Source organism: Tarenaya hassleriana, unplaced genomic scaffold (assembly GCF_000463585.1).
Source record: "Tarenaya hassleriana unplaced genomic scaffold, ASM46358v1 Cleome6, whole genome shotgun sequence".
Taxonomy (NCBI): domain Eukaryota; kingdom Viridiplantae; phylum Streptophyta; class Magnoliopsida; order Brassicales; family Cleomaceae; genus Tarenaya; species Tarenaya hassleriana.
The window spans coordinates 2904467-2918632 of NW_010968505.1; the positions used below are offsets into that span (position 1 = coordinate 2904467).

General features: G+C 38.7%; 1 protein-coding gene across 1 annotated transcript; it reads left to right on the top strand.

Annotated features, from left to right (window-relative positions):
• The first annotated feature begins 289 nt into the window (after positions 1-289).
• Positions 290-2905, top strand: LOC104799209 (BURP domain protein RD22). The gene is made up of 4 exons (XM_010521613.1): positions 290-431; positions 522-627; positions 1413-2128; positions 2350-2905. The coding sequence occupies exons 1-4, from the start codon at positions 393-395 to the stop codon at positions 2677-2679; spliced, it is 1191 nt and encodes a 396-aa protein (XP_010519915.1). The 5' UTR covers positions 290-392; the 3' UTR covers positions 2680-2905.
• The last annotated feature ends 11261 nt before the right edge of the window (positions 2906-14166 follow it).

Sequence of the window (14166 nt, forward strand, 5' to 3'; positions counted from 1 at the left end):
CCGAACCCGAATATAACCGAACCGAACTCGAACCAAAACCCGAATTGGCCACCCCTATAATATATACACACACAATATCTCAAGCGTATCTATCTACGGTACTATGAAGCGACGTCGTAAATAGAATATGGATGTATATTGAGACACGTGTACAAAACTGCATTAAAAGAACCAAAGCCAGTGGCAGTTAGATGTAATAAATTGGCACAAAATAGACCGGTCGGAGAAGAGAGAGAAACAACACAATTTCTCTATAGTGTACGCTCTCCCCCTTTATAAAAATCTCTATCCTCCCTTCATTCTGCCCTCAAACCCGATCGTCACATTCACAAACTTCACTCGTATTGTATCTGTATACGTACGTACATACGGTCTGTACTGATCGCTTGAAAATGGCGGTTCGTGTGTTTCACGTCCTCGCATCACTCGCGGTAACTAAAATAAGCTTAAATCATGTTTTATTAGCTTTTGTGTACATATGGGTAATTTTTTGCGACTGCGTCTGCGTTTGCGTTCTGTAGCTCATGATGGTTGTGAGCCGTGCTGCGTTACCACCAGAGCGTTATTGGAACGCGGTTTTGCCAAACACTCGGATGCCTAAGTCTCTCGTGGATCTTTTGAAGTCCGGTGAGTTTATTTTTTTGTCCTAAGTAATCGTACTAACTCGCCTTTGATGTCCATTATGATTTGGTCACACTGCTGCCAAAGTTGTACGGATTTTTTTTTCATTCGTTTCACCCTATATCTCATATATATAATTAAGATCTGATCGTGGAAGGGATCTCCCCAACTCTGTTGGTTTGAGAGCCCACTTCCTGAACAAGAGGTCGTGGGTTCAACACTCAGGGTATGGAGATTTCCCCTCCGACCACTTTCGGGTGCTTCACATCCCACACGTGTGGTGCCGGTTGTGCGTGTGGGTCGGGATTAGTCTGGGCCCTTTGGACCTGGGATTACCCAGTTATCAAAAAAAAAAAAAAAAGATCTGATCGTGGAAACGCGCGTTTGATAGTTTACCGTTTAACCAAAAAAAAAGAAAAAAGAAAACGCGCGTTTGATATGGGTTACAAGGGAGATAGATGGTTTATGCAGATTCTTCAAAGCTCTATATACTCATTTATCACATTTATAAGGAAATATATATGGAGTTACAGACCACGTAGAATTTTTTTTCTGGGACCATTTCATTTTTTAAAGAAAATTACATAATATTTTTGAACAAATTTTAAGGATCAAGTAGCTTTAACTTTTTTCTTTTATAATTTTATGGCGTATAGTTTAGGAGATTAATATGTGTATATCTAAAAAAAAATAGTCCAGCGTCACATACCTTTATAACCATATTAAAAAAGTTCTCACCTCGGCGATATCTCTTTTGACAAAACCAAAACGCCGCGTTATCTCTAACGCAGATTTCATGGACGACGACGACAAGAGCACCAGCGTTACCGTCGGAAAGGGCGGCGTCAACGTAGACGCCGGAAAACCCCGCGGAGGAGGATCCCATGTGGATGTCGGAAAGGGTGGGGTCCACGTTGATACCGGAAAACCTGGAGGCGGCGGGACACACGTCAGCGTCGGAGGCGGTGGACATTACAGCGGCGGAGGCGGCGTGGGAGTCCACACCGGAAAACCAGGTAAGAGAACCGACGTCGGAGTCGGCAAAGGAGGAGTGACCGTACACACGCGCCACAAGGGCAAACCGGTTTACGTCGGGGTCAAACCGGGTCCGAACCCGTTCGTCTACAACTACGCAGCCAAAGAGAGCCAGCTTCACGACGATCCCAACGTGGCTATGTTCTTCTTGGAGAAGGACCTGAGGCCCGGACAAGACATGACCGTAAGGTTCGGTCGTACGGACGACGGTTACGGCGGGGGGGCGGTGTTCTTGCCACGTGGAGTGTCTGAAACGGTGCCCTTTGGATCAGAGAGGTTCTCGGAGGTCTTGAACCGGTTCGGTGTCGAGCCCGGTTCAGATGAAGCAAAGATGATGAAGAAGACGGTCGAGGAGTGTGAAGGGAGAGGGATTAGCGGAGAGGAGAAGTACTGCGCCACGTCGTTGGAGTCTATGGTGGATTTTTGTGTCTCCAAGCTCGGGAAAGATCGTGTCCGAGCTATTTCTACTGAGGTAATTCATATATATATACATATACGTAATCTTGAATAGAAACATATCATATGTTACCAAGTTGTGGGTTATTTGGTAACACTTGTTGCTTATTACCTACAAATTTTGGTGCTGATTTCGGAACTAGGGCAGGTTATATATATATAACGTATACATACATCTGATAACATCTAATTTCATTCGTTTTTGTAACCAATGGCGAAACACGAACCACTTCACAGGTCGAGAAAGAGAACAGACCGATGCAGAAGTACGCGATCTCGGCAGGAGGGGCAAAGAAAGTGTCGGAGAGCGACAACTTGGTAGTGTGTCACAAGCAGAAGTTTCCATTCACAGTGTACTACTGCCACAAGACACGGGCCACGAGTGCATACGTGGTTCCACTCGAGGGGGCGGACGGGACGAGAGTGAAGGCGGTGGTCGTATGCCATAAGGACACGTCGGCTTGGAACCCTAACCACTTGGCTTTCAAAGTCCTCCACGTCGAGCCGGGGACTGTCCCTATCTGCCACTTCCTCCCTCAGGACAACGTCGTGTGGTTCAAGAACTAGACAGCCTGAATCTTCGGGTCGGGCGGTCCAATGTGACAAAATCCGGTTTGTTATGGTTTATGTAATAATGTTATGAGAAACATTGGGTGCGTTTTGGTTATGTAATATATATATATATATATATATATATATATATATATATATATATTTTTAATAGATACATGTGGTTTTTGTATGATCAAGAATGATATATGCGTCTATTGGTGATTTAATGTTTGCTTTGGTTCTCCCTGTTCGCGACTCCTCTTTGTAAAAAGGAAAGATAATAAGAAATATATTTCGATGTATTACGAATAAATCTATATATATTAAAAGTTTGATGCGAAGAATTGTGTTGAAGCAATCTCATCTCCACATCATCATTCATGTGGTAATGTTTTTAAATTTTATTTATCATTTAAAAACTCATTAAATTAATGAGTAAATATACATAACTAATGTATTAATAATTGTAATAAAATATGAAATAAATAATAAAATGAGTGGGGGTAAGTAATACATTGGTAACGTATTGAGAAAAGAGTGGGATAAATTTAATATCAGAAAAGAGTGGGGGTATATTTAATGTCATATGTTAAAAAGGTTACGATTATAAAAAATGACTAAAGGTTCTTGGTATCAGGGCATGAGTCACTTTCTATCGAACATCCGGTCGATACAAAAAAATCTATCTATCTATATTTTTATATATGGATATATATCATACCAAAAAAAATGTATATGGATATATGTATAATATTTGAATAGATGTATGTATATATATATATGTATTGTATATCTGTGCTTATATTTGTGTGTGTATGTGTTGGGCCTCACGGCCCGTTGGCGGAAAAGATAACCCTCTTTGTTGGGGGCCATGTAGACTCGGTGTTATAGGTCTAATTAGACGTAATCAGGTCAGGTTAGCCTTAAGTTAGGTCTGGTTAGATGTAATCAGGTCTTAAGGTAGGTTGTGTTCCGAGTCTAATAGATCGGTTAGGTAAAATTATACCTAGGGTAAGTCCAATCAGGTTTGTACGAGTGTTTGAGAGGTCGGTTAGGTAGAAATATACCTTGTGTTAAGTCCAATCAGGTCTGATCTGAAGTCTATTAAATCCGTTTAGGTAAGATGTACCTAGGGTGATGTCCGGTTAGGCTTTGTTTAAAGTTCGTTAGATCGGTGTAGGTTGAGTACCTAGGTTAAGTCCAATCAGGTCATGTTCTCTTAGTCTAGTAGGTCTGAGTAGGTAGAAACGTACCTAGGTTTAGGACCAATAGACTAGGGTTAGAGCGTGTCAAGCACGACTAGGTAGAAATATACCTAGGGTTAAGTCCTCTAGGATTCGGTCTCATCTCTCATGTCATGTTACATCACTTCTAGTGTCGGTTAAGTCTCTTCCTGGTAGAGTCAGTTTTAGACTCTTGTCTTATCGTCTTAGGATGATGGAGTTAGATTTTCTAACTCGGTATACCCCGAAATGGGGTATGGTGGAAGGACTAGGGATCTCGGGCAAACCCGAGAAATCGGGTTGTAGGAAAAGGTTAAGGACCAGGTGGAGTGATTAGTTCCGCGGGTAGGTAGGGATACTACATGGAGGATTTGTAGATCCCGGATGACGAGGAAGGGAGAGTCCGAGGTAGAAGGACGAATTGACCTCGGAGGAGTAACCGAAGTTGCTTCGGTTCTCGGTGGTAGGTCAGGAGGTGAGGTCTCCACATTTAGGTGGAGCTTCTTCGGGTAGGATGCTCAAGAGATGGTGAGAGGTGGGAGGTGTCGGATTTCACCGGGTAGAGTTGGTGTAGGTTGGCGCTAGGGGTGGGCACGGGTCGGGTACTCGGGATTTTTAGGGTACCCAAACCCGAACCCGAACCCGAACCCGAAAAATAACATATTTTGAAACCAGAACTCGAACCCGAATTTTCGGGTACCCGAAATGTATTACTCGTGAGATAATTTTCGGGTACCCGCGGATACCCGAACCCGAAAACTTTTAATTATTTTTTTTAAAAAAAATTATAAATTTATAAATTTTATACAAATAATTCATAAAATTAAATGAAAATAATTTAAAATATTTATATTTAAAATGATTAGATTAATAAAATAATAGTTTATATATATATATAAAAATATAAAAATTCAAGATAATTGATAAATATTTTTATTAATATTAAAAATTTAAAATAAATAATATTTATTTTTTATTATTCGGGTACCCGCGGGTAATTACCCGACCCGAAAGTGTAAACCCGAATCCGAACCCGAATTTCGGGTTTTACATATTTTAAAACCCGATCTCTATCTCATAATATAACGGGTACCCGATTTTCGGGTATCCGACCCTCGGGTCGGGACGGGTACCCAATTTTCGGGTAATTTTGCCCACCCCTAGTTGGCGCTAGGACACTTCCTCTCGAGGTGGAGCACGTGCACTCACGTGTCTCATTCTCGGTGGAGCATTCGTAGATGACTAGGAACATCTTCACGGGACAAAACCGTGGGATCCTAGTTGGAAGGATAGGGTCCGAGGGTAGAAGTCGCATACTCATAGGTAGTGTAGACTCTATGGGGATCCTGGGCTAGGTATCTAGCGGGTTCGGGAGTATGACTCAGGTTAGTCTCGAGGGAAGTCGGGATAGACTTAGGAGATGGGTAGACGTCGGGTATAATCATCGAGTTGCTAGCAGGTGAAGTCTCGAACTTTACCAGGGAGGTTAGTTAGACGGTCTAGGGAGTCATATAACCGAGGGTAGCGTTCGCCGATAGGGTGACGTGTGTTTGGACTTCGGTTCGAGTTTTATCGGTGTGAACGTTCTAACACGTTTACCGAGTGTTTCAGGTTTGGATAAGCATGATCGGTGGCGGAATAAGGCGACGAGGCCTTGAGGAGTCATTGACGAGAGCTTCATCAGGATCAGGGTGACATGTGACTAACTCCGGTGCATCAGGTAAGTGAGGCAAGTCAGGTAAGTATATGCTTTAAATTCCGACTAAAGTCGAAGGATCGACGAAAGTCGATCGGTGCTGGAAACGACGAATCCCACTAGGTTTATTTTTCTTTTCGGTTTCTCTTTCTCCACCAAGGTGGAGATTGTTGGGCCTCACGACCTGTTGGCAGAAAAGATAACCCTCTGTTTCAGAAGGAGGTTTCAGTTACTAACCGAAACGTGGCGTTTTGGATCAGGGTTAATGAAACCCTAGCTCTCGCGTTGATTTGGCTATTTAGAGGGTTAGACGAGCGCGTGTCTCGAGAATGGAGAGCGAGAACGGAGAACGGAGAAGACGAAGGGAGATCGCGAAGGCGGAAGTGCTTCCCGACGACGGCGAAACATGTTTAGTGCATCCAAACATGTTTAGAGAGCATCCAAACATTTGTAGAGTGCGTCGAAACATGTTTAGAGTGCATCCAAACATACTTAGAGTGCATCCAAACACACTTAGAGTACGTCCAAACACGTTTAGAGTGCCTCCAAACACGTTTAGAGTGCATCCTAATATGTTTAGATTGCGTCGAAACATTTTTAGGTTGCGTCGAAACATGTTTAGAGAGCATCCAAATAGACTTAGAGTGCATCCAAACACGTTTAGAGTGCGTCTAAACACTTTTAGAGTGCATCCAAACATGTTTAGAGTGCGTCAAAACATACTTAGAGTGCATCCAAACATATTTAGAGAGCATTCAAACATTTTTAGAGTGCGTCGAAACATGTTTAGAGTGCATCCAAACACACTTAGAGTGCGTCCAAACACACATAGAGTTCATCCAAACATACTTAGAGTGCATCTAAACACACTTAGAGTGCGTCCAAACACGTTTAGAGTGCGTCCAAACACTTTTAGATAGGGATGTCAATTTGGGCCCAAAACCCAAAACCCGATCCGAACCCGCCCGAAAAAAACCAGGTTAGGGCTTAAAATTATAGGCCCAAAAAAAATCGGGCTTTCGGGCCGGGCTGAAAACTGGATTCGGGGTTAACCGGGCTAAGCCCATCGGGTTTAGGACCGGGTTTGAAAAGCCCATTTATTTTTCTTTTTTAATTTTTTTGTGAAACAGATAAATAAAATTAAAAAAAAATCCTAATCCCTAGCGGCTCTCTCTCTTCTCCACTCTGTTTCCACGATGCCCATCTCTCTCAATCTCTCATGTTTGTCTCTTGAACTAGATCATTGGCTTTCTCCAGTGACTCTCTCCTTCTCCTCCTCCTCCTCCTCCTCCTCCTCCTCAACTAATTCATGAACTTACAAGTGTTCTTCCTCCTCCTCCTCCTCCTCCTTCTTCTTCTTCTTCTGTCATCACCTCATCACGCTCGATTGTTGTATGTGGCTCTCTCTCTCTCCCTCTCGGCGCATCTATCTCTCTCGGTAAGTTTCCCTCCTCCTCTTCTTCTTTTTCTTCTTCACCGTACATTGTTGTTTCCCAGCTGGGTTTATCTTGTCTGGGCTTTTTCATAAATATTCTCAATTTATAATTAACCACACATACAAAAGGGAATGATTTGATTGACACACACGCGCATATTATATATATACATATATATATATATATATATATATATATATATATGATTTATGAGTTCCATCTATAGGAAAAATCTGAATTTTATTTACAATTAATCCCTAATCGATTAACATTCAAAAATATCATATAGTTTTTTTTTGTCGCATTAATAATAGTGTTAGATGCATATTTGTTTCGTGTGTATTATTGTTAGATTTTTAAATTTATTCTGTTTTTGTATCTATATCAACACCACCTTATAATACCACAAGTTTATTTTGTTTTTGTATGTATGGGAATAAAACATTTAGATTGAGATGCGGGTAGGATATTTTCATCAAATACTTTATATATTTAATATATTATAAGAAAATGATATGATTCTAACTTGGATATGACACGCATGTATACGATGGCCAGTTCTCACTCTCGCGTATTCTTCTTCATCATCTTCTCTCTTCGTCTTCTATTATTATGCATGTGTTTCTATTATCTGTGTTTGCACAATTTTGTTTATTTGTGTCTTTATGTGATTGTGGGTTTATGTTGGTTGATTGTGTGCGTTCATTCGATTGAATCTGATTGCGAGTTCATGTTTGTCGAATGATCCAAGTTCAGACTCTGAGTTTACTATTCCAATCTCTGTGTTTGCATTCGTTGAAATGAATCTGACATCGTCGAGTATTTTTTTATCTATCTGAATCTGATTGTGTATTTTTTCTCATATTGTTTTTTGTAGTCAGATTGTGAACAATGGATAGCGAAAAAGTTGATCTAGAATAACAAATGATGGATATTAGCGATGATGGACCTCCTTCCAAACAACAAGAAGGCGACAGTCACGAGGTACGTGGTAAAAAACGAAAAGGAGGGTCATGTGTTTGGGATCACATGACTAGGATAAGTTTTGGCTCATATTATCCGACTTCCAACTTGTACTTCATGAAAGTATGGAAGATCGAACTGCTTTTGAAGGAATATGCGCGGAGCGAAGATGATATTCTTAAGAGCATGGCTGAAAGGATGCAATTGAAATTTGACAAATATTGGGATGAATATAGTATCGTTCTTGCCATGGGAGCCGTGCTTGATCCGAGGATGAAGTTGAAGGGGTTGAAGTATTGTTATGACCAAATTGATAAAAACACGAGTGAAATTAAAGTGGACAAAGCGAAGAGTAAGATATATTTAGTCTTTGAAGAATACAAGGCTAATTTTGCGGTGTCGACTTCAAAAAGCTCAACTCCTTCAAATGTGACCGGTTCAAAAGAAAAGGTTAAAAAGTCGACTCTTTACGCGGTAAGTTCTATTCTTTTTCTTCGTTTTATTAGTTCTTCCAATGATTTCTTTTGATTATAACATTGTTCAATGTTTGGTATTATATAGGATTTATATGGATGTGATGATGGTAATTCGTCTGACGATGGATCGGGATCAGCTTTGGATAGGTATTTTTTTATCATAAAATGAACATCAAAATCCATAGTGATATGGACATTTTACAATATTGGAAGGTTAATACTGGACGATATGGCGTAGAATTGGCTCTTATGGCATCAGATATACTTAGTATTCCTATTACTACCGTTGCTTCTGAGTCATCTTTTAGTGCTTGTTCTCGCATGTTGAACAAGTATAGAAGCCGTCTTTTGCCTTCGAACATCCAAGCTTTATTATGTGCCCGTTCTTGGATGTTTGGTTTTAAAGAATTTGGTAAGTATGTATATTCATAACATTGTCATGATTGTGATTTAGTGACGTATATGTTTATGTGTTTATGTTTAACATTCTGATTATTGTAATCGGTGTATAGAATCAGGTCTTGGTACTGTGGAATCGACGGATGGATTTCTAGCTGCTTCACTATCTCCTTTTTCTACCGTGTTAGAGTCTACAAGCGATCACTCTACGATGGGGACGGAAGACGTATTAACAATTGAGTGATTTGTATAAAAAATTCAGGATTTGACCATTTGTCTAGTTGTTTTTAAAGATATTTAGTTTATTTTCATGGTATGTGTTTTTATATTTTGTTTTACTTTTAGTTATTAATGAATATATTTAGTTTGTTTTTATGATATTTAGTGTCTATTTAAATTTGCAGATTTTTAAATAGGGTCGGCCCGAATCCGAACCTGAACCCTATAAAATTGGGTTTGGGCCTAATTTTATAAACCCGATAAAATTCGGACCGGCCCGAACCCGAATCCGAAACTTTCGGGCCGAGTACGGGTCCGGGCCGACCCATTTGACACCCTACTTTTAGAGTGCATCCAAACATGTTTAGAGTGCATCAAAATATGCACTCTAAACATGTTTGGACGCACTCAAAACATGTTTCGACGCACCCTAAATATGCATCGACACACTCTAAAAATGTTTGGATGCACTCTAAACTTGTTTCGACGCACCCTAAATATGCATCGACGCACTCTAAAAATATTTTAATGCACTCTAAACATGTTTGGATGCACTCTAAGTATGTTTTGACGCACTCTAAACATATTTAGATGTATTTTAAATGTTTTTGGACGCACTCTAAACGTGTTTCGGTGCACTCAAAACATATTTAGATGTCGGTAAGGATCTTCCGTGTCTTTCCTTGGTAGTTTCTGGTCTGTTCTTGTTGGGGCGAGTCTCTGACTTGTGGAGCTCTGTCTCTTGGTTGTTCCCGTTCTATTCTAGTGGATTCGCCGGCACCGTCCGACTGAGATGTAGGCCCGAGAAACTCGGTAACCGAACTCGTAAAAACTCCGCTGTGTCTTCTTCTTCTTGCACGAACGAGCGTCAGAGAGAATCGTGAGGGTTCGATACCGCTTCACAGTATGTATGTATGTATATATGTATGTATATGTAAATATGATGTATTTATGTGTGTATATAGGTATATATGTATTTGATATATATGTATGTCTATATATATATATGTATATTAGCGTATGTGAATATATGTGTACATGATTACATGGATATATATATATATGTATATATATATATGTATATATATATATATATATATATGTATATATATAGACGTATTTATGTGTATATATAAGTGGTAGATTTTTATGTCATGTTTACAAAACCGGATTTAATAGACACGGTATAATAAAATTGGTTTGTAATAATAAAAATTTCAGTTCACCATAAGATCTGGAATAACGATGGAGATCGGAATAATTACCATCACTACTGGTTCACGAGCTCTAGATCCAGATCGACGACATCTCCGCCGAAACAGGAGCGTTTTGGCGTCGAAGTAACGGTCATCGGTGATAGATCTTTTTCATCCTAGATTTTTCGGTGAGAACGACGTCGTCAAAGGAAGAGACACGGCGACCGGAAACACCATCGATGAACCCGGAAGTACCCTCCAAATTGTTACTTTTACTGCATAGATCGCATAAAATCTGACGTATCTTGACAATTCATGCCACACGTAGGATTGTTCAAGACATTATTTTGGTCAAAATTATTGTAAGAACGATAATGATATTTTTAAGCAACTTTAGGAAATATCATGTCTAATTTTTCAAGTTCGGGAATAAATAGAAACACCTATAAGTTAAGGAATTAGTTTTCCATTGAATCACAAATTTGAGAATTTTTAGGAGTTTTTTCCTATATGATTTGTATTCAAATTTTACTTACAATTTATTGAAAATATTCTAAAACTTTAAATCAATTGAAAATCATTTGCAATCCAAACTATAGATAAAATACAAACATAAGTGAAAGTAAAAATTTAATGAAAAGTGACTTCAAATCCGATTTTTAAAATGAATAGCCTCAAAATTGTTTTAGTAAATAGACATAAATTTTACAAGTTTAAAATTCTAAATATGAAAAATAATCTACTCTCAAATATAGAAAAAACAAACTTCCACTAATTCCTATTTTACTCTAAGCTCCTTAAATACCAATTTTACTTTACTTTTTGAAAACTCCAATTTTACTTTACTCTTAAAAAATAGTGTGACATCTCGAGAAGGAGAAGAGAAAGATAAAGTTAGAGTTTAATCCAAATACGGTAAGGTTTTACATGTTCATATGGATTCCTATTGTTTTCTCGATAATTATATTGGTCAGTAATGTGCAATTTGTGGATAATTGCGACGAGGAAGGAGGAAATTATAGAACTTGTTCTGTAAGAACCTTTTCCCCTTACTGTCTACCGCATTCTTCCACCCACACCATCTAGTATTCGCAATCTACTTATGCTCATTAGTTCCTCGGTAATACAGATCCAATATTAAGAACACACAATCATTGCTCGCTTCATTATACTCCCCTTCCAAAAGGGTGTATGTCATAACCCCTCCTGTTTGTATATACCCGAGTAAGGGATCCAAAAATTAGTCCGCGTCTTTTTGCTCTTATGATTGTAATCCTAACCTTTCAAAGGATAATTATAATGATCAAGGTGCATTGTTACTGTGCAAATATATTGTTGGTTTACTTAAGTGACATGTCAGATGGTGACAGTATCAAAGCATTCGTTGTTTATCTAAACTTCTTATATGTGTATATTGTCGATTCAATCGCTTATCTCAACGTCCTCTATATATATAGATAATAACAAAAAAGATGGCTTTTCCAGGTTTGACAAAGCCCAAAGTCCTAACTTTCCATTTTGTACTTTTCTTTGTCACTGTGTTTACATTAAAAACAAGTTTAATTTTATGATTCTTATTGGCAAAAAAATAAATAAATAAATTAGACAAACTATCTATTTTATCCATTTACCTCTCTAAATTTCTCAGTTTGTCGTAGCGGTCATAGTGCCATACGAAATCTCTCGTCAACATGATTTCTTATATCATTAAACCATAGGTTCTTTTTATTCTTAGCGAGACAAATGATTATGAGAGAAAATATTAAATGCTAAAATACATGAACAAAAACTCTATTTGCATGTACGTCGACAATCTCCCTTTCATAGGGATCTCTGTCGGATACTGTGAGTTCTAATACTTTCTCGCTAACAATCTTTGTTAGCTCCTCCTTTGCTTCTTTCCAAAATGACATCCCTAACTCATGAGCATCTGTGCCCCTATTCTATTTCATGTTAAATACTTAATTTGTTTGTAATGTATTACGTAGTTTGTTTTATGAACACGAGCAAAAAAATCTTTATCTTAATCTGAATTTAAACCTCTTACCAAAGTGTGGAATGTTAGGGTTGACATGGCTAGTACATTCTAAGTATTTGTGTTTAACTAAAAGACTTGCAGAAAAGATTTGATTTGTGTTGAAGATTCCAGAAGATTATTGAGATAAAATCAAATCAGGAAGTTGAAGAGATAAAATCAAATCAGAAAGTTGAAGTTGAGTCAAACTCCTTGGAGCTAAGAGATTTGGAAAGAGATAAATACAAAAGAGATATGGATATACATGAAGAGGATCTACACAAAGATTAAATCAAATCTCAAAAGATCAGATCTGAAGCACGTCTGGACATCTATAAAAGGATGAGCCTGGAGCATAAAGAAGACACGCACAAAGAAAGAGAGCTTGAGAGAGTTTATTATTTTCTAAAGAGAGTTTTTATTTCGGTGAGTGACACTTGAGAGATAGTGAGTTGCAACTGAGGGGGAGCCCGAAAATCATAATAGTGGTGAACCTTTCAGGGGAGTGTGGAAACACTTGGGGTGCATTTTTCTGATAGAATTCACGTTGTAAAGGGGAATAAACTCAGGGGGAGTTGTGTTCGTGGGTTGGATTAAGCTAAACGAAAAAGAGTTGTAATTCACGATCTTTACAAGTGAATAGAATTAGTGGGTTGTTGAAGAGTGCGTATTCGTTAACTTTTTCAATTGGTATCAGAGCGTTGGTCACTGATCGTAGGATTATTCCTCTCATGTTAGCATGGGACGAGCAATACGCACAATGCATATACTAAAGGAGTTACAAGCCTTTGGAAGATCGTTGTTGCTTGATGCATACAACTATGTGTATTGGAAGGTCAAGGGTATGAACCTTATCAAAGGAGTTGATGAGGATGCCTGGATCACAGTTCAGAAGGGGTGGACGATTCCAAAAGCCGTCAATGATGGAGTGGAGACGCTCAAGCCCAGCGAACAATGGACAACGAATGAAAAGAAAGCTTCAGCACTAAATTCAAAAGCACTTTCAATCATCTTCAACACTGTAGATTCAGATGAATTCAAACAGATCCAGGCATGCAAAACCGCCAAAGAAGCTTGGGATACCTTGGAATTGATACATGAAGGACCATCAAGTGTTAAGAGGAAAAGGCGTGACATTGTCAAACATCAGTTTGACAAGTTGGAGATGGATCAGGATGAGAGCGTAAAGGAGTTTTGTGGAAAACTCAGTGCATTGGTGAATGAAGCTGACAAGGATAGTAAACTGGTCAACAAATTAATCATGAGCTTACCGGAGAAATACATACCTCAAATAGCTATATTCCAGATGGTGTATAACACTGACAATGTAAGTTTCAAAGAAACCATTGGTATTTTTGCTGCCCATGAATTAGAGTTGAATGTTATCAGAAAAAAGCCAGTGCCACCTTGCAAAAAAGGAGTAGCCCTTCACGTTCCAGAAGATGACTCGCTTCATATTACAACTCAAGACGATATGTCACTTATAGTGAAAAAATTCAATAAGTTTTTCAAGAAAAAAGTTTCATATCCCCAAAGGCAAGAAACAAAAGAGACCAACAAATGTTTAGAATGCACGGGAAAAGGACATTAGAAGGCAAATTGTCCTAGTGTTGCCAAAAGAGAAGCTGTCTTGAAGAGCCTTCAAGAGATACAATGCTGTGAACGTCAGGGCTATGGTCATACGAAAAAAGAGTGTTTGGAAAAATCCAAAAGAAAAGAAAAATTCATTATCAATCATGACAACTCTGAGACAAAATCTGAAGAAGATGAAGAGGAAGAGTTACCAAACTTACGTGCATTCATTGGGATCATAGATGAAGAATCTGATGACGAAGAGGTAGATGTGATCGAACTCTACAATGAGACAATGAAGCTCTACG

Excerpts from the sequence above, each read along its gene's own strand:
- LOC104799209 (XM_010521613.1), top strand. The coding sequence starts at position 393 with ATGGCGGTTCGTGTGTTTCACGTCCTCGCATCACTCGCG. Across the intron at positions 628-1,412 it reads CGTGGATCTTTTGAAGTCCG|ATTTCATGGACGACGACGAC; the intron begins GTGAGTTTATTT and ends TCTCTAACGCAG. Across the intron at positions 2,129-2,349 it reads TCCGAGCTATTTCTACTGAG|GTCGAGAAAGAGAACAGACC; the intron begins GTAATTCATATA and ends ACCACTTCACAG.